The 20,148-nt window shown below is 37.5% G+C and overlaps 1 protein-coding gene across 1 annotated transcript in view; it reads right to left on the bottom strand.

Moving 5' to 3' along the window:
- LOC147160901 (roundabout homolog 2-like) overlaps positions 1-6,563 on the bottom strand; it is a 77,752-nt gene extending 71,189 nt beyond the window's left edge. Inside the window, exons 1-2 of the mRNA XM_086098458.1 lie at positions 6,031-6,563; positions 1,914-2,240 (exon numbers count right to left, since the gene is read on the bottom strand). Of these exons, the coding sequence (XP_085954584.1) occupies positions 1,914-2,240; positions 6,031-6,088 (385 nt within the window). The 5' untranslated portion in view covers positions 6,089-6,563. The remainder of the gene's footprint in view (positions 1-1,913; positions 2,241-6,030) is intronic.
- Positions 6,564-20,148: the final 13,585 nt, after the last annotated feature.

Genomic DNA, 20,148 nt, shown 5'->3' with positions numbered 1-20,148 from the left:
ATTCTTTGGATTATCCATTATCTTCAAGTGCCATCCCGATTTGCCAAATAAAAAGGATGTACTGTAGGTAGAACTAAAGCATCATTTGCTGCTTGGTATACTCAAATCCATCCATCCATCCATTTTCCGACCGAGAGAGCAAGGCTGGACTCTGAACACATGGAAGAACAGCTAGCATGGAAGAATAAGGTTAGAAAACCTCAACATACTGACAAGTGTTATTCTGTAACTTTCGTACACAATTCTGTATGACAGAATAAAGGCCTATATGGTAAAATTTGAGTCACAAATACAGAATCTAAAATGCAGGACCTAAGATTGACAATTACAGGAGCATAGCAACTGACAACTTCATAATCACAGGGGACATGGCAACTGCATAGCAACTACACGTCATCGCAAGAGACGCAGCATCTGCATGGCAACTAGCGATGTCAGCATCACAAGGAACATAGCAACTGAATGGCAATTAGCAATGTCATCAGCCCAAGGGACATAGTAACTGCATACAAATAACAACATCATAACAGGGGACATAGCAACTGACAACGTCATCATCACAAGGGGCATGGCAACTGCAGAGCCTAACCCTAACCAGAGCAACTTTATATATCATCACAAGGGACAAAGTAGCTGCATAGCAACTGACAACATCGTCATCATAACAAATTCACCTATAAAGATTGTGTAATTAATTCAGATTCCCAGCTTCTTCCTGATCACCACTATTTTTTTAAATAAATATTCATCTCTTCAAGCAAGAGGAATTGGGACTAAAAAAAAAAAGAAATAACAAGATGTGTGTGTGTGTAAAAATAAAGAAGACAAATAGTGAATTGGGTTTACAAATGACACAAAAATGTCAGAAAGGGCCACTAGAGTCTGGCCATCTTATTATTATTATATTTTTTTTATGAGAGATGCACAAAGGCTGCACAGGATAGTCACAAGGACATAAATCTAATGGTGTGATAGTAGAGCAGAGGAAAATTAAAATTGGGAAAAATAATGCACTAATGCAATAGTTAATCAGTTGAAACCAGCTGCATAAATTGTTCTTTGGCCAAGCACAAATCAATTATTTAACCTTTTTTTAATGACGGATTTTGTTAAATTATTAGTGTGGCTAGTTGACTATACGTTGTAGCCCATCCGAGTTGGCAGCACACCCAGAATTCATCCCCAGTCAATGGCCGTATACTTAAATTACATTTTCAGTCAAGACAATTGTGTTTGCGTGGAATATCCACTTCCCACCTCTTTCATTTCACTACGAGATGAGAAATGGAGAGCCGGAGAAACAAGTGTGGGTGTTCATGTGTGCAAGCAAGTATCTGTGCTGTTTGTGTGTGCGCGTCTGAGCGTGAGTGCATCTTGTTCATGGCAAGAAATCAGCTCAGTTTAGCACATAATGGAAATGTGAATAGCCTCAAGCCCCTCTCCCACACAGGGAGAGCGCTGGCTGGGAGCAGGATGCATCTTTCCAAAATCCAAATAGTAAAAGGGAGCTTGCTAGGTTAAAATCTGGGCTCCTTTCTCTCTCCTCCCCTGGAGCAATTCGCAGCTTTGCCCTTACATTACTCAAACAGGTCATCCAAACAGGTCTCACTAGCAGGGTGAAAGCATATTCACACACGTATGCACACGCACGTTCACACACGCTCACTCAGGTGTAGGTTCAGTGAAGGGGTGACATTGCACATATTATGACAGATGAAATCTATGGATCCCAAAGCTACAAAATGTTATGCTTAATTTAGTGTGAAATCTACCTTTTTAAGATCCCAACACACCAACAGTGCACATGATTATAATATACTTTCATTTATTTCCACGTTGTACTGTTGTTATGCAGTGTTGACCGGGACCGTCAGTGTTACGCCCAGAAGGGTCCGAAGAAATCTCAGACTTACGTGCTACTTCGAGAGAAGCGTTCCGGCTCACAGCCTCCCCCAGATAGTTACGGGCCACGCACACGTAGTTGCCATCGTCTGGCTTACTCCTCCGTCCGTGGACAATGCGTAGGAAAAAGAGGGACCCCCTGGGCAGCAGCATGCGGTGCGAGCGAGGGTTGTCGCGGTCCGTCTCAACACGCTCCCCGTCCTTGTACCATTCCACCGTAGGGGCTGGGCGGCCCTCTGCCTTACAGTTGAGAGTGGCTGGTTCCCCCTTGGACACAATCAGGTCAGAGGGGTGCTCAACAATGCGGGGAGGGGAGTCTTCCTGGCGAAGACGAGACCCTTGAGGGCAAAGAAGGAAGGAAAGCATTCCATTGTAAGTCATAACAACAATGAAAGTACATATAATCAATGGCTGTCTTTTGGTGGAAAATAATCATGCAAGCCTTTTTAATATCCTATTTAAATGATGACAGTAGGGTGTCAGGTGATTAAAATGTTTTAATCATAATTAATCGCATGACTGTAATAGTTAAGTCACGATTAATTGCAAATTTTATATATGTTCTAAATGTACAAGAACATGTACAAGAAAATATGTTTTCAAGTTTTCATACTCTTGTTAACATAAAAGTAGGGGAAAAAATGTTAAACTAATAGAAATATGGCTGCATCTTTTAGTCATTGATACAGTAATTTCATATTGATTCATAAAATTGAGTTAAAATTAAAAAGATGTATTGTACTGTAAAAAAAACAAGTGTGATATTGATTTGTGTTAAAGTCATTATTCTGCCACTAGATGGCATAATTGCATTTTTAAGACATTGGTGACAGCTCTGTGCATTTTTCTTTTCATATTAAGAGCTAGCTAATTTTTAAAATGAAGTAACGTGCAATTCTGCACATTGTAAAATACAACTTGACCCCAGCCTCCACAAATATTTGCATTATTATTAAATTTATTACTGCAAAAATTTGACATGGACGTTGCGACTGGAATTGCCCCACAGGTTTTCCGAGTAAAGGGTCATTAACCGCGTGTTGAAGGACTTATAAATGAAATCAAAATTAACACACTAATTTTGACACCCCTAGATGATACTTTAGAAACCTATTCCCAAATGAATTTACTGTAAATAATCAATATGTATCAATGTGTACGTGTGACAGCAGATGGAACAAATGATCATTTGGGTACTGTCCTTGAGAGCCAAATTAATTAGTATCAGGGTCTTTTTGGCTCTGCAGTGTTCTCACACACAGGCTTTAATGTTTGCCATCACATGCAGGAGCCGAGAAGTCATTACGTCTCATTAACTTTTCCATTAACAGGTTCCATCAAACACTGATATCATCAAAGATGTTGTCACTGTGAATGTACAACAGAGACATCAAATGCTTCACTTTGTACTGTAACAATGGAGATGTGGGCCTTTATCTACTTTTTTTTTTTTTTGTCCTTGATGGCCAAGTTGCAACGTTCATTTTGGAATTTTGGAAAGATCTTGCAGTATATGCCTATTATGAACTATCCTGACAAGAAAACATAACATTTTATGTTTCATCATATGGTATCTTGGGTTATTTAATCAACACAAGGAAACTATTATTAAATTAGGGATTTGCAGTAGTAATGCGCTGTTGTCACTAGTTATTATTTAAAAGTTTGAGATGTTAAAGCTGGCATATGCGCTAACGTATGCCCTAACTCCTAACCATCTCAATCAAGATCAGTGTTTCATAAAAGGATACTTGACTCATTGAGCCATTTTCAACAGTAAGAAGATAACATTTGGTCTATAATTAATGTGATAACTTCATTGTTTTTCATGGATAATTAGTACCTTTAAAAGCGCATTTTTCCACTTGCTGTCGACTGAAGATGACATCACCTGTAACTGAGGTGATTGTTAACGACCAATCATGGCTCACTTTGCTGACCAATCGGTTGTTACCTATTTTCTCAGCGCAGGTGATATCATCTTTAGTCGACAGCAAGTGGAAAAATGTGTTTTTAAATAGACTCATTGTACATGACAAATAATGAAGTTATCAAATTCATTCTGGACAAAATGTATTCACTTCTTACTGCTGAAAATGGCTCAATGAGTCAAGTATCCTTTTAACCTGCGTTCGATTGAACCCCAGGGGTTCGGTGAGTCAGTCTCAGGGGTTCGGTGGAAGTCAAAACGCACAACCGACCCAAATGATTTGTGATGACACGCCATCATTGGCTGCAGGTGATCATGCCTCATTGGTCATTGTACTCAATACTCATGCCTGAGTGGATGAAAAAATAATAATAATAATAATAAAATCACACATTATTTTTTAATAAAGAAAGGTCCAGTGATTGCACATTGGAAACTAGTGGGGTTCCGTACCTTAAAACATTATTTTGTAATCTGAATAAATTCAAGGTTGACCAGCTTCCTGGGTTCGACCTTGGCAGTTCCACTGTACACTGAAAATTGGTTAATTGTTCCTTTGTAGTGATGTGACCCATTTTGATTCCTTAATTTAGAGATGGGATCAGTACATGTCTCAGTTTAAAGCAGAGTAATCTCAGCAAGCCTTTTGCTCATTCTTTGCAAGCTCTCGTACATCCGTAATGTGATATAATTCCTTTTAGGAGATGAATGTGTGCTTCGGAAAATACAATCTAATGTCCGTTGCTGTCATATTAGTTTGTCTGAAGGTAAACTGAAGGTTCATGTTATTACTGAACTTTTTTTTTTTTACATCAACGCTGCTTCTTTTTCTGTTGGTTGGTGTGTTTAGTTTGTTTAGCTTTTGGAAATAGAGGTGGAGAAGAAGGCAATTCCTGTCACTTAAGTTCAATGCGCCTCAAAGGGCTAATTGTTGATATTCAAGTTAACTGTAGATTTTCGCACAGTACGTTTCCAATTTGTAAAGCCTTGAGTCAAAATTCACGGAAAGCAGTCAGTCAATCAATAATTTGAAGTGATGTAACATTACAGAAATTTTAAGTATTTTTTTTCTCATAGAAAGTGCTTTGAAAAGAACTTTCTTAGATCCTCTCTTGTTCGGGATCTATCCATGGTGCTGAATTGGTGATGAAGTGAACTCCTCATAGCAGTACAGTTCCAAGGAGTCACTTTTGTAATGAAAATGCTACATGATTTTTTTTAAAAAAAAATTGTATCTACATATTCACAAAATATGTCATCTGCATCTCAAGGATAGCAAACAGACAAGGGTGAGATTTGTAGAACCCAGGAAGAAGTCCCTCAAAATCCCTCTACAAAATGGTAAAAAGTTGAGAGGTCACTAAAATTGAAAGAGTAGCACTTCTTAATGTTGGATATTCTCCTATTATTATTTTGGATGAAAAATAATATTCATAGGCCTACATGTGCAAAATCATGGTAGCATCTATATGTGCTCGATTTGAGAAATATGATGAACAATGTAAGACAAATGGAGGTATTAATAATCACACAGTTGATCTGTTTGCGCTCAAAACGGACACAATTAGTCAACAGATAAGTTCTATATAGTATAATTAATAGCAATAGTTTTTGTTAGAGTGCACATATGAACACTAAAAGTCCACCCACAAACACTTTTTGTGTGCAACCACACCACCACAATTCTTCATACTGGGTGGCCACAATCCCATTCCCTTTATGAGTAACCTGTAGATATAAATTCTCAAGAGGAGAAATTTCAGACTAAGCACCTTCTCCACAGCACATTAGCCGTTATTACTGCAGGACATAAACTCTATCATCTGCCTGTGCAAATGAATTGTTGCGTCACAAAATACAGTAATGACCCATCCTAAAGCAATAATGACGAAAGCAACGCATCATCTTAAATTATGATCTGGATTGTAACACTTCGGAATGGCAAGAAGGGAGTTAAAGTGTTTCATGAAGTCATCCCTCAAGTTTTACCAAAGCACTTTCCAAACCATTATGCTAATAATATACATGCAATAGCTGATCCGACACATTGGTATGTAACTGTGCAAGTGGTGTAATTCAGTGCGCCATACAAATAAAGCTTGGTGACTCCACCATACACATAATCGCTTCTAATGGAGATACATTTGAGACAAAAGATTGCATCAATCATAAGTGTAATCATTTTTTTTTTCGCTTACCATTGCTCATTTTGGTGTATAGAAGTCCACAGAGAAACAAATATTGTATAGGACCCATCCTGGCATATTGACCCCTTCAGCTATAGCGGCGCATGAATTCCTTCTCCTCAAGCGGGGAAAAAAAAAGGCGATCAATTCATCAATCAATCCCCCCGTCTTCACCTTTTGCGACTTTGAAATGTCTACAGTTGCAAGTTCGCCATCAAGGCACTGATCTTGCAGCGAGGGAAGGAAAGCCAGGAGCGTTTCTCGTTCACATTCATCCTGAATTCTCCAATAAAAGCGCACCGGCGAGCGAGCGGCGGTCTGCGGACACGTTGGTGTTATTTCTGCAGTCACCAACTGCGAACAACACCAGCGACGCCCCGCGCGCTCCACTTAAACGCGGATCCGGGCGGTCCCGACCACATTCTTCTCGACCAGCGGTACTTTTGTTTTTTTGTTTTTTTGTTTTTTTTAGCGAGTCTCGGTCTCAAAGCGGGGAAGCGCACCCTTCGCCATGCGGGACAAGTTGCGGGGTTGAGAGGCGCTGATGTGGTTGTGGAGGAGGTGAGATTGAGAAGCGGCGGTGCAGCAGCTCATATCAGCCCCTCCTTCTCCACGCTCAGTTTGGAGGGGGAATGATTGGAGGGGGGAGGGGGGGGGGGGGCAACTGAATAGCCTACTATACGTTTGTACAGAAAGTTGTAGGTGGCTGCAGTGCATCACAGTATAGCATAGCAATCCAAAGATACCATTGCGAATATGCCCCCTAGTGGATAGGAGAAATACAAACAGCTTTTGGGACCATTACATTATTTTTCACTGAATGAATAAATGAATAAAGAAAAAAAAATACCACACACAGGTCCGCCATAAAAACGAAAACACATAGAGACCGAGAAGGCATAGGCAGAAGCTTATTTTCACCTACCCTTTGACTTATCACTCTTAAGGAAGCGTAGAACTGCCAATGTAGAGTAAACATTTTTTTACTATGTTTAAATGTATTTGCAAGTACGCTCGAACGAAGTATGTTTCTATTCGGCATTTTATAATCCCGTTGGCTATGCGCTTGCGCATGTCAAAACGGAAAACGCGTACTGCAGAAATAAAACTAAATGTTAAATGGTGTGAGAGCAGAGGATTCAGAGGGGTGTGCTAAAAAATTGATTCTCATTTAGTACAATTCAGAATCGAAACTCGATTTTATTTAAATTATTTTATACTGTCTTGCCTTTGTCCGCGTGTGCCTTTATTTGAAGCGCTGTGTTGTACCCGGTTTGGCCACTGGGGGCAGTGTGGTTCCACACGGCCTAATATATTGTTAAATTGTAGCCACATTAGAGAGTTTTTTTGCAGCGTGGAGCCATTCTTTTGAGTGATAAAAGTGCCGCGAGTAGCGCTAATTAGCATTAGCGAGTCAGACTGGAGTAGATCATTGATTGAAGCAAAAATCATTGTCAATCAAATCATTTCGAAGCAAAATCGTTCCTAATCGAAAATCGATTCCGAATTGAATGGCAGACCCAAAAATCGGAATTGAATCGAATCGTGAGACATTCTAAGATTCCCACCCCTGGAGGACAGGGTTAGATGGAGGCTACTGATTCGCTGTAGCAACCCCTGAAGGGAAAAGCCGAAAGGAAAAAGAAGAAGAAGAAGATTGAATATGTTATACATTTTGTTTTTTGTTGAATCCATGAAGTCATCTGTCCGTCCATTTTCTGTACCACTTATCCAGACGGTTGCAAATGTGCTGGAGCCTTGACTTTGGGCTTTGGGCGAGAGGCGGGTTGCACCCTGAACTGGTCGTCAGCCAACCACGGGGCACATTCATTAAATAATTGAGTTGTAGTCAACTAGATACTATTTTATAGTACTTATCGTCCCCAAGCATTCTGTTAAGGGGCATCAACAGTGCACAATTTCACAAAGAATTATTCACAATAATACTTTAAATGTATTACATATGATCTCCATGTGGATATACTTGCAAGGTAGAAGTTGATATTATACATATTGCATGCTGAGAAAATTAGTCAGCATCTTTGTTGTCATTTTTTACATTTGGCATTGGCCTGGGTGACAGCTTTTCTCAGTAGTCCAACACTAATTTGAAAAAGATAATCAAATCACACAGTTGGTTAAGCAAGACAAGTACGATGAAATAAATCGTGTACTTTGTTTTCACACACTGATGATTTAACACGCTGCTAGAAAAGAGCCATTACAAGTGTAAAGCAAAGGAAATGGCAGTTTAGTCCTTCCCACTGCCCAAGGTGCCGGGTTGTCAATATCGCTCAAAGTTGTCAATGGTGATATAAAGGCAGCTTTACCCTAAAACCAGAAAGATGTACTGTATGAGCTGCTATTGATCCAGCAAGAAGCTGACATTAAACCATTTTTTCTGGCACAGTATTCATAGCAGTGGATCGAATAATAATTACAGACAATGGCTAAATTGAGTCAGCATGTGACGAGGGCTGGAAAATGAACACAATCTTATAAATCGGAGTGATCTCACTCATCAAGGGATGATGCGTTCGACAGCATTTCCCATTTTGATCCTTCTTATTGAGACAGTTCACGTTGTGATGTTGTGGAAGCCTCTTTGCACTCAATAGCTTTTGAGCTGAACAGTACTCGCCTTCGCAAGATCGAAAATGCAGGGTGCAGCTAAGTGGCATGTTCTGCACGAAACGAAAATAATGTCATCGCATGCAAGTAGCTGTTATGTGACCTTAACCTAAAGACCATGTTGTTGTTTTTTCCCAGCGGTGCGAGGAAGGAGGTTGATAAATGAAAAGCTCACAAAATCAAGCAAAGTGAACAATGAGGAAGCTTGAAGAGCATGATTTGTGTTAATTGTGCCAATTACCTAACACTCTGCAATATTACCGTCTGCTATTAGCACTTATTGTAATCACACGTCAGTTTTTTTACTCCCATACATCTCCCCCATCATTAGGATAAGGCTAAAAGACACTTAACGGAACTGTGAAGGAGCTAAAAATTCAAATTACAATACCGAGGATTAAATGTGAGAGAAAGGTCAATATGGAGTTTTTCCAGTGTTAAAAACTTTAAAAAAACACACACAAATGCTGTTCATTCCTTAGCATAGGCTACCACTTTTCTCAAAATCTGATTCATACGATACATTTAATAAATTATTATTATTATTATTATTGTTCAGTGGGATTAAAATGTTGTTTCATTTTTCTTTAATCCAATTGGATTTGTGTTTTGAATGCGTTAATCCATATATTTGTTTCATTTGTCAAACAGCGACTGCCAAGAAAAAAAAAAATACACATCCATAGTGAGTGGTTGTGTCTTTTTTGGATTATAGTTTGCATGTTTACATATTTTGGTGATCGTTTGAAATGTCTTAGAAACATTCGCGAAAAAAAACAATGCTCTTAATATGATTGAAAAATAGTGTGGGTTGAAATTTTGTTCTGCAAGACGTCGTCTCGCTCTCCTCTTTGCTTAACAGTTTGTATTTTGTGCTCTGGTTTTGCTCCCAGTGCAAGTCTATCACAAATCATGGTCTAATTGTGCACATGGGTGGAGTTTTATTTTGTATTTTCACAAACAAGCATAGTTACGATCTTGGGTTGATGCCGTTGTGGGCGTGAACACAGTCGAATGGAAGTGGCTCCAGTCATTCGACTGGTCAAAAATGTACACTAAAAAAAGAGCCATCTTAAATAATTGCGTCAATTGGTAACACACAATTGAATTAAGATAATCCAAAATGAATATTTAAATTGAATTAATTATCAGTTCATTCAATTAATATTTTCACTTTGGATGAACTTAATTAAATTGTGTGTTAATTGGTTCAACAATTCTGTTTTTAGAGTGTATAGTCTAATTTCAACCACAATCTGCCAAATACTCAAACATACTATAAACAAGACTTTTATTGACATAAAAATCTAGATACGCCGCTTTTTACACTCAAGCACACGTGTTGCCTATGGAAATAGAGCTTATTGCAGAGTAACCTCAAATCTCCTAACAAAAATTTGTGATTTTTTGTGTGTGCATCAAATCCTGAGTAACAGCCAAGTTTCAGAATGTATTTTAAGTAGTCGTCAGTGTGCCCCCTAGTGGACAAAATTAGCAATCACACTTCATTTTAATAAATACTGCAGTTTGTGTTCTGTCCTCGCGGGCCAGATTGGACCCCATGAGGGCAGGTGCTGGCCCGCGAGCCATATGTTAGTCACCCTCTGCATGAATTGATAGATGTTGTATTCGCTTAAATTATATATCTTAACACAGTATTTGATGCACATTTCATTGGACAGAAATTCAAGTACTACACTGGAATAATGTCTTAAAAGAAGCACTGTACATTTCTTCTATAGATTAAACATTCATTAATTTTCACATGAGTAATAAAAACAACAACTGTATCATATTAATATATAATAAATAAAAGCACTTGCTTGAGCCTCAAGCATCGCCTTTATGATCTTCGGAAAACAAGCACAATACATCTGGAACAAGCACTCTCATAAGGTTTAATTTCGCATTAAAATGTATGAATCCAGATGAAAATTCCATGTCGGAATTATGAATGCATGATGGCATTTAATTTCCAACATCAGGTAAAAAAAAAAGTGTATGTCTACTGAGTGATGTGATTTGATCTGCATCATGATAAGACTCCCTCATATTTCATCCCCCGTGGATGGGTTTCCAGGCAACGTGGGATGCTTGCCTTACACACAAGCCAAAATCAAAAGGGGCTCCCGACTCCTCTCATCAATCTACTGGAGCTCTCTCACACGCTCTCGCTCTCGTGTTGATCGCACGTAGGAGACAATGTCAAGGTCAGGGCTTGTGTCTGCGCCATTACCTACTTATAACGGTGTTTTTTTTTTTAAAGCCTTGTGAAGTGCTTGAGGAGGCAGACAGTGTATGTGTGACAGTGTGAAAAGCATCAAGCATACAGTACGTAATAGATCACTCCTAAAAATATACATGTAAGTAAATGTTGTTTTCCTGCAAGTTAATGTGTAATGTGTTACAATCCACAAAGTAGTCACAGCACCTTACGTACAAAATTAGAAATCACATGTGTAGTGGAAGTGAAATTCTTCAAAGCCTTTGCTAAAATTAAATACTTTGTTGGTGCATTTACAGCAAAAAATCATTTTGCTTGGCTCAACCTCTCCTTGAGCAGTTTTGCCCATTCCTCTTTGCTTCACACCTCTCAAGCTCCATCTGGTTGGATAGACAGCATTGGTCCACATCCCTTTTCACATCTCTCTAGAGATGGTCAGCTGGATTGAAGTCTAAAAACTGTCTGGGCTACTCAAAGACGTTCACAGAGTTGTCCTGAAGCCACTCCGTTGATAGCTTGGCTCATATTTTCCCCGCGAAAGATGAACCCTCGCCCAGTTTGCAGCGTCTGGTTTTCTTCCAAACACTGGCATTTGCGCTAAAAAGTTCAATCTACGTCTCATTTAGATCACAAATTGTTTGGGGAAAACTCCAGGTTTACAAATGTGAAAATTGTACGTTTTTAAAACTCATCCGCAGCCATCGACGAGCGTACTCGTCAGACCGTTTTTTTTCCGATGGGAGGGGCAGAGGAACCGCTGTTGTAGATCCACAGCTAAAATAGAGCTTAGGTATCGTTTAATGGCACGCAATCACCAATAAATGGCAGCATTGGTAAAGAAAAGAAAACAGAAGAATCAAACATTTTTTCTTTCTTTCTGAAAGACGGTATTATATTCTTTCATTCGGTGGCCAAGCAAGTTAACGCTGGGTTAGCCAGTGACGAGAGGAGGAGCTGCTCTTGAACGCGATAGAGCTCTTATTTGCTAAACTCATAAAGACTAGAGGGCTACTGTAGCACTTTTATTCACAGTGCTATCACGCACTCTCTACAAAATACAACACAACACACAATTACTGCTAAACAACCACAAGCCATGCTGTTAAGCACTGCACACATGATCCCCAACAGGCTACGTAGCCAGCCCCCACCCGGGTGGTTAGCTGTCCCCAACGACCTAAGCATCAACAACAAAGTCCCTGGGCCTTAGGGAAGCTGACGCCACCGTTGAGCTGGCTCAGACCGCCTCCTGACACGCTTTGGTCGTGGTAACAGTCTGCAGGCTGCTTTTCCCACCTTGACTCGCCCGCAAATGGGACAGAGGGTGTCTGGAAAACACTACAGATGTGAAATTTAGCATTATTTATAATTAATAATAATAAATTGTTATTATTATTAATAATATTTATTATTAACTCATTCACTGCCATTGACGGCTATAGACATCAAAAATTAATTTGAACTATTCATTTTACACTTTTTCCCACTTTTGTTAAAAGTATGCAAACCTAGACTTTTTTTGTATTAGAACAGATATAAAAATGTGTTATTAATCGGGAGTTAACTAGTGAAGTCATGCGATTAATTACGTTTAAAAATTGTAATCGCCCGACGCCCCTAATTTTTAATATTTTTTTCTTAAAAAAAAACATTCTTAAATTATTATTTTTTTCAAAGAAAAGATTATTAAAAATTGGGGGCATCAGGTGATTACGATTTGTAATCATAATTAATCGCATGACTTCACAAGTTAATTCACGATTAATCACAAATTTTATATCTGTTCTAAATGTACAAAAAAAAATCTAGGCTTTCATACTCTTGTTAACAAAAATGGGAAAACCAAATGTAACTAATAAAAATTCTTCAAATTAATTTTTGACGTCTATAGCTGTCAATGGCAGTGAATGAGTTAATAAAGGGGAGGAGATATTATTATTATTATTATTATTATTACCCCCCCAAAAAAATAAAATAAATCATAGTTTATCACTTAATGTGCCAAATTATTTTGTTTATAATTCAACTCAGGCCAGACCTTGTAAGATCTAAACAAAAAAATTCCCAGTAGTCTCAAATCCAGCATTAATCTTAATATAAATTTCTATTTTGTCAAATAAAGCACCAAATTCAATGCTATAACTTTATTCTCATGGAGACACATTCCAAGGCTTCATTTTGCTCTTGGGAACCATGAGTCGGGTTGCAGAACAAATTGAATTATGCTGTGCTTTTGCACCCTTGAAAAAAATAGTTAAGACAGACATGAGTGACAAACTTCTTTGTTAGAAGCGTAAAATTGAAATAGTTAACTGGTCACTTTGCAATTACAGTACTTGCTGGGATATAAACTAAAAGTAGAAAAGTGTGAGCTCTAAGCAATCTGCTTGACAACATAATCAGAGAACCGAAATGAGTACTGCCAAGTTTCAAAGTCTCACAAAAATCACTTCAGTCACACGTAATAAAAAAATGTTTCAAGTAATTGTTAGTTGTATTATCCCAAAAAAAACAGGAGTCCTTTCACAAGTGTCAGCATAGCATCTCTTGTCTTGTGCTGTTTTGACTGACAGACAACAAAGAAGACAACTTGTTATGATGTAAACAAAAAGTAACCATGATCAAAACGGAACCACAAAGGAACTGAAAATATATTTGACACTACATTTCTGTGCTTTTTAATATGCACTATAAAAAAAGATTTCTCGAGTCACGTTGGCACAGAAAATTACCCAAACTATGCCTACAAAGTTTGAAAGCAGAGAATTATCCAAAATGTTTTAGTAAGATGAAGAACTAAGGGATCAAGACAATCTCCTGATTAATTGACAGTTAAACGTATGCAAAAGTTGCCACCTGCAGTCACTCTATTCCTAGTTTTGATATGTTGAAGTGTGTTTTAAATGAACAGGAAGAACAGTTCTGGAAAAACAAAATTAAAAAAAAACTGAATGTGAATCTAAACAGAATCTCTCCCTCCCTATATAATAATACACGCACATGTTTTTCAGCTTCATATCTGATAATACAGATAATAAACAACTCAAAATATTATTATTATTTAAACAATTTATATGTAACTTGACTCAAAAAAAGATTGAGACATTCTGTATTGCTGAGGAATTATGATTAGGACAGTTCACTATATTTTACACTCATTTTCAATTTGAATGCAACTCCAGTCTAAAATTCTAAAATTGAAAAAAAAAAGTCTAAGGTTGGCTCTGCTATGGGTAGAAAGTTTAGTTCAGTTAAAGAAGAAGAAGAAGAAACATCTCATTAATATGCAAAGGCAATACATTTGTGCTTCAACCACCTATGGCAAGAAACTGAGTTTTTTTTTTTAATAATGCAAGTTATATGCAAGTGTTTAGAATATTTTTTTCCTCATTTGAGGCAAAACAATGTACAAAAATAAAAAAACGACAGAAGATGTTAGCGTCTCCAGCAGATTCTCAACACTTCAGTGCTTTTGTTTTGGGTGTCAAACAGACATGCAAGAAGCTGAAACATAAATATAAAATAGATGGCACTCTCAAGACCGCAAAGAAACAAAGGAATTTATCCAACACATTTGCATTCATTCCCAAGAGAGGCGCACTGCATATCTCGCTTGAAAATCAGACTATTCTTAGATGATTCAGTGAGGGAAAAAATTATATTCCTTCCACATACATAAAATATTGTGTTCTGCTCAGGAAGCAAATACACTTTTACACAGTAGAAATCCACAGTCTTTTAAACCAATAAATGCGATGTGGAAAAAAAAGCAAACATTCTTGGCTTGAAGAAAATATCCATATCCTTTTTTAATTGATGCAGCATATTTTAGAGACTTCTTTTGAAACACAAACATGGCAGCCAAACGGTCAATAGCCTGATCGCCATATTCTCTCTAGAAATCAATTATTTTAAAGGAGTTGACCTCATGATCAATACCCTTTGTTCAACGAAAAACAAACCTGAGATTTTGCAATAAACCAGTGAGGATTATGTGTGTGTGTGTGTTGGGGGGGGGGGGGGCAGGATAATCCATATGTGAACATGGATGCAACATTTACTTTTTTTTAAAACTAACTTAAAAGGAGTGTAGTCATCTTAAAAAAAAATAAGAGATGCCAAACCAAATGAAAGGACATCCGGCTAAGACGAAAATTCATCAAATGCTTTCTGCAGCTTGCAGCATGCTGAACACTTAATAAGTAGTCAAGGGAGCTTAATTGGAAAGGAAATGTCGACACTTTCATTCCTGGCTGATGCAATTTTCTCAATGTTAACATTAATGCAAGTGAAGCACCCAAATACAGCCTGTCGCTGTGAGATTTAATTTTCTTCTTGTGATAGGTATATTTTGAAATTCAGCTTAAAGTTGCCATCCTATTACACACGCAGTTCCTTGGTGTGGAAAGTGCAAGCCCACAGCAGTAAAAGTGACTTTTCCATACGAATAAGCATTCCAGAATTACAGGAGATGTAACCCCTCAAACTTTTGGAACCCCTTAATGTTCCGAGGGCCCAGCAGAGAACCAATCCCACCAATCCTTCGAGTAAAAAAAATCAAAATATATGTATTTTTTTTCAGATAATCAGGTAAATAAATATTATTTGTGTAAGGTAAAAAAAAAAGTAGGGGTGGGAATCTTTGAATGTCACACGATTCGATTCTGATTTTTGGGTCCGCCATTCAATTCAGAATCAATTTTCGATGAAGAACGATTTTTGATTCAAAATGATTTAATTGACAATGATTTTTGCTTCAATCTATAGATGTGCAAGGAATTGTAATGATCTACTCCGGTCTGACTCGCTAATGCTAATTAGCGCGCTACTCTCGGCACTTTTATCACTCGGCTCCATGCTGAAAAAAAAACAACTTTTATTGGAATAACTTGATCGTGACTTTTCCCTTCTACTTACTAATGTGGCTACAACTTAACAGTGTATTAGATTGCGTGGAACCACACTGCCCCCCAGTGGCCAAACCGGGTACAACATGAACAGGGCTCCAAATAAAGGCACACACAAAGGGCAAGACAGTATAAAATAATTTAAATAGAAACAGCCTCATTATTTGTATGTGTTGCACTTTTTTGAGGGGCAGATCAGATTGACATGGCACCATGAAATCTGATTGGACAAAAAGTACAACATCCACATATACATATTGGAAGCAGTGCATACAACAGAAATGCTATGAAATGTTATATTTTAAATGCTAGCCAAGCAAGGCAAGCCAAATGAAGGCTATTATTAGTGTGTTGAGTTTATGTTTCACATTGCTCCAATATTGATATTTCCAGGTAATTTGACATAATTGTGATGTGATGTGCCTCTTCCTGCCATTCCCAGCTGTCTCCCTCTTTATAATTAACCAGGCTTGAGCAAAATTCCACCATACAGCATGCAGCACAAACAGATTTAAGACCTGTCAGCTTATCCAAGCTGCTAATCGTTTCTTCAAGCATCTTGGAGGATTTTTCTCTCGCACACATTTTACTGAATGCAGATCGGTATTGACTGATGTTTCTCTCATTTTTTATTCATGTGCAATTAGACCTATAAAAGCAAAACAATTATTTGAGCCAATGTATTCTATAAAAAAGCAATCATGACCATGCTGGAATTATTATTTATATTTCATAGACATGTTTTTTTTAGACGCCCAAACTTACCGCTTCCCAATAATCGAATAAATACATGGTCATTGTGAGACTTTTCACACAAGACTAAAATTCATCTGCCACCACAAGCAGACATTTCAGTCCATTGTGAAACGTCTTGACAACTGCTAGATGGATTACCATAAATTATCTGCAAGTCTTATTTTTTGGCAGACTCTTGAGTTCATGACAGAATAGCGCCATTAACGACATCCGTTAGCTTGGTTTTGTGAGTATGGGAATGTGGCATGCCTTTGACGCTTGTTTGGACATGTTTGACCTTGAAGATATTTAAGCTGTTTTGTTTTGTCGAAGTTTGTTTATGAAGTGTCCACCAACCTTAAAAAGGAGGATAAATTATATCCTATAATGCTTCAGTTGAGCATAATTCTCAAGATAAACATGATTTGGAATAAGCGTTTAGAAATTGTGGGAGAAAAAAAAAAAGCGCTGGGTGAAAGAATGAATTCACCTAGAAATTACTTATTCACCAGAATGTAACTCAATACAATAAACATTTAGTATGGAGGAGTGAGTGCTCCTTCACAGACTTGCTCGTTGGACACCGGCAAGAGGACTCTTCCATCAAGCTATCAAAAAGTGAACCCATTCGACCTGTTATTCTTCAATAGGAACTCCAACACGACACTTAAAAAATATATATATATAAATCCCACTTCACAGCCAGACACAGCACAATGCTCTCCACTCCCCACAGCAACAACCCCCTCCTGCTTCATCTAATCAGTTCAAATTAACCTTAATGCACACGCGGTGCCGAGGGCTTTTGACTCGGCGGTATCTCACTGACACACCTTGTACTACTTGCCCATGTTCCCCCGTGAATGACAGCCACAGAGCCTAACTCGGGATGACAGGAAGGACTTAAGAAAAGTTAATTTGCCCTAAACATTGACACAAGTGCACACCGAGGTTTTCAATTAATCGAACCACACGGCGCCACAATAAAATGCTTGCACAAAAAGCGCTGTTGGAAAAAATGATGAGCGTTTATTTGCATGTTAATTACTGTATTTGATGTTTTTTTCCTGTGTTGGCCTACTCCAAATAACCACTAACATTGTTTTGTGCATCCTAAATCTGAAAATAGGAAAATACATCTCAGCCTCAAGTCTTCAAATCAGGTTTGTAACATCCATCCTGGAGCAAATGAACTCATTGCAGTTTTTGTGAGGCTTTTATTTGCATAATCACACCGAAAATCCATTTTCACTTGGTGCAGGTGTGTCTTTAAAAAAGGGACATTTTCTCAAGTTTAATTTTAGTGGGGTTTTATGCTTTCCTATTGCTTGCAGCTGATAATGAGTGAGAAAAAAAAACCTGAGTGCCTCACTGCTCACACAATGCTTTATGACTAAATCAACGCCAGCACAACACCTCAGGACATTTAACCTATTTTTAACTTTCGCGAATGTCAGTAGTAAGTCAAATATATTTTTATACAATAAAATCAAAATGTCATGTAAAAAAATATCATGGACATAAAAAAGTGTAATAGTACTTTTTTGTCTTTTTAACAGCACCAGTTTTTTTGACACGCGATTCATGACCGCCCCTTATTTGGAACGTCAAAATTTGGCAGTAATAAATTCATTAATAATGCATATATTTGTGCCGACTGGGGCCAAGTTGTGTTGTACAATTCTAAAAATGTGCAGAATTTCACAAGTTACTTCATGTTAAACATTAGATAGCTCTTAATATGACAAGAAAAGGCACTGAGCTGTCACCGACGTCTTACAAAAGCAGTTATGGCACCTAGTGGCAGAAAAAGGACCTCACAATAAATGAAAAACTTGTTTTTTTACAGTACATCCTTTTAATTTTAACTCAATTATGAAATTACTGTATCAATGCCTAAAAGATGCAGTCATATTTCTACCAGTTCAACATTTTTTTCCCACATGTTAACAAGCATATGAAAACTCAGGAAAAAATAATTTATTGTAATTATTGTAAATAACCATTCTATTATTCATTTAGAACAGATATACAATTTATAATTAATCATGAGTTAACTAATAAAATAATGTGATTAATTATGATTAATATATATATATATATATATATATATATATATATATATATATATATATATATATATATATATATATATATATATATATATATATATATATATATATATAAAATGCATATATGTGTGTGTATATGTATATATAAAATGTATATAATATACTATAGTGTACACACACACAAACAGCTACAGAAACATGACAATGTATACCTATCACTGCGGCAGACCGAAGCATTTAGACAATGTCAATATGTCTGTGGTCAACTCTGCTGGAGATGCTAATGAAAATGGAACCATGCATCGAGCACATCAATGCAAGAGACAGAGTGCACAGTGAGTATTCCACAAGCGACATTGGACATGAGCGCTGACTTTGCAAGAGCAGTTGTGGGATTTCAAAATAAAGGATTTGAAATTCATTGAGGGTAAAGGAAGCTGACCTCGGAGGTCAAGCTGCACATGCCCTCCTGTGCTAAGTTGTTTCTGGTGAGGTGTGATTGGCAGGACAGAGCACATATATGTCCAGTTCCCTTCATTTATCTTCCTGTTAAAAAGTGGAATAACTCAGTGAATTTGCAATTTGGTTATGAGTTTGGATGAGAAATTCAACCATAATGATGGGCAGAAATGATTTCAATGTTTTTTTTTACTATTTTCATACGTCAATATAATATTATTAACATTTCTCGGTTTATCCACTTCCCCTATACAACCCATGATAACAATCAGCATACATAAACACCGACTGTTAATAATGAAATTCTATTCCACGCCGAGGTCATTGCACTGCATGCTGCTGCAGTGTAAAATATTCATATGGGTATAGTAAACACTGGCCTGTTTAACATGAAAACGTGGCCAGCAGGCTGCGTAGTCTTCACAACACTGACGGCGGCTCTGCAGTGCTGTTTACTGTTGTATTTCAAACACAGCTATGCCTGCTGGACTTCTGCTCCAATGAACAAGAAAGATACACATGGAATGAACAACCCAGTGTGTGGAAGTATTTGGAAGAAGATTATAAAGCCATAACTTTACTGTTTTTTTTCTTTTCATTATTATTATTAAATGAGCAAACAACTCCCATATGTATCCCATTGGTGTCATTCATGTGGCATGTATGCTTTATGTCAATGATTGACTACAAATAAATGCATAAGTTCATATTTTCAATACATACATTTTGATTGAGCACGTTTTAATTGCAAAGCCAGCATTCATTTGAGCAACCGTTCATCCCTTTAGCTGCACTGCCATCAAGTGGTAAAACGCAGTAGAGTAGTTTGGAGTAGTTTGCCCATTTGACATTTCAGATACACTCACGTCTGTAGGCATTATTCTGCACATCACTGCAAACTACAATCACAAAAATTAAAATAGTTTCATTCATATCTTCTTTTTTTTTTTCAGAAGATTTCTTTAGGTTCTTCACATGCATTTACATGGGCAGCTTTTGATTGTGTTGTCAGCTATTACTGATACATTTTCAACAAAATTAAAGGTAAAGCACATTAAAGGCAATGGTACACGTCAGTCTGATATTTTGAAACCTCCATATG

Source organism: Leptonotus elevatus, chromosome 16, assembly GCF_054856555.1.
Source record: "Leptonotus elevatus isolate MCC_2025b chromosome 16, RoL_Lele_1.0, whole genome shotgun sequence".
In the NCBI taxonomy this organism is placed as follows: Eukaryota; Metazoa; Chordata; class Actinopteri; order Syngnathiformes; family Syngnathidae; genus Leptonotus; species Leptonotus elevatus.
This window is presented reverse-complemented; position numbering and strand designations above follow the sequence as displayed.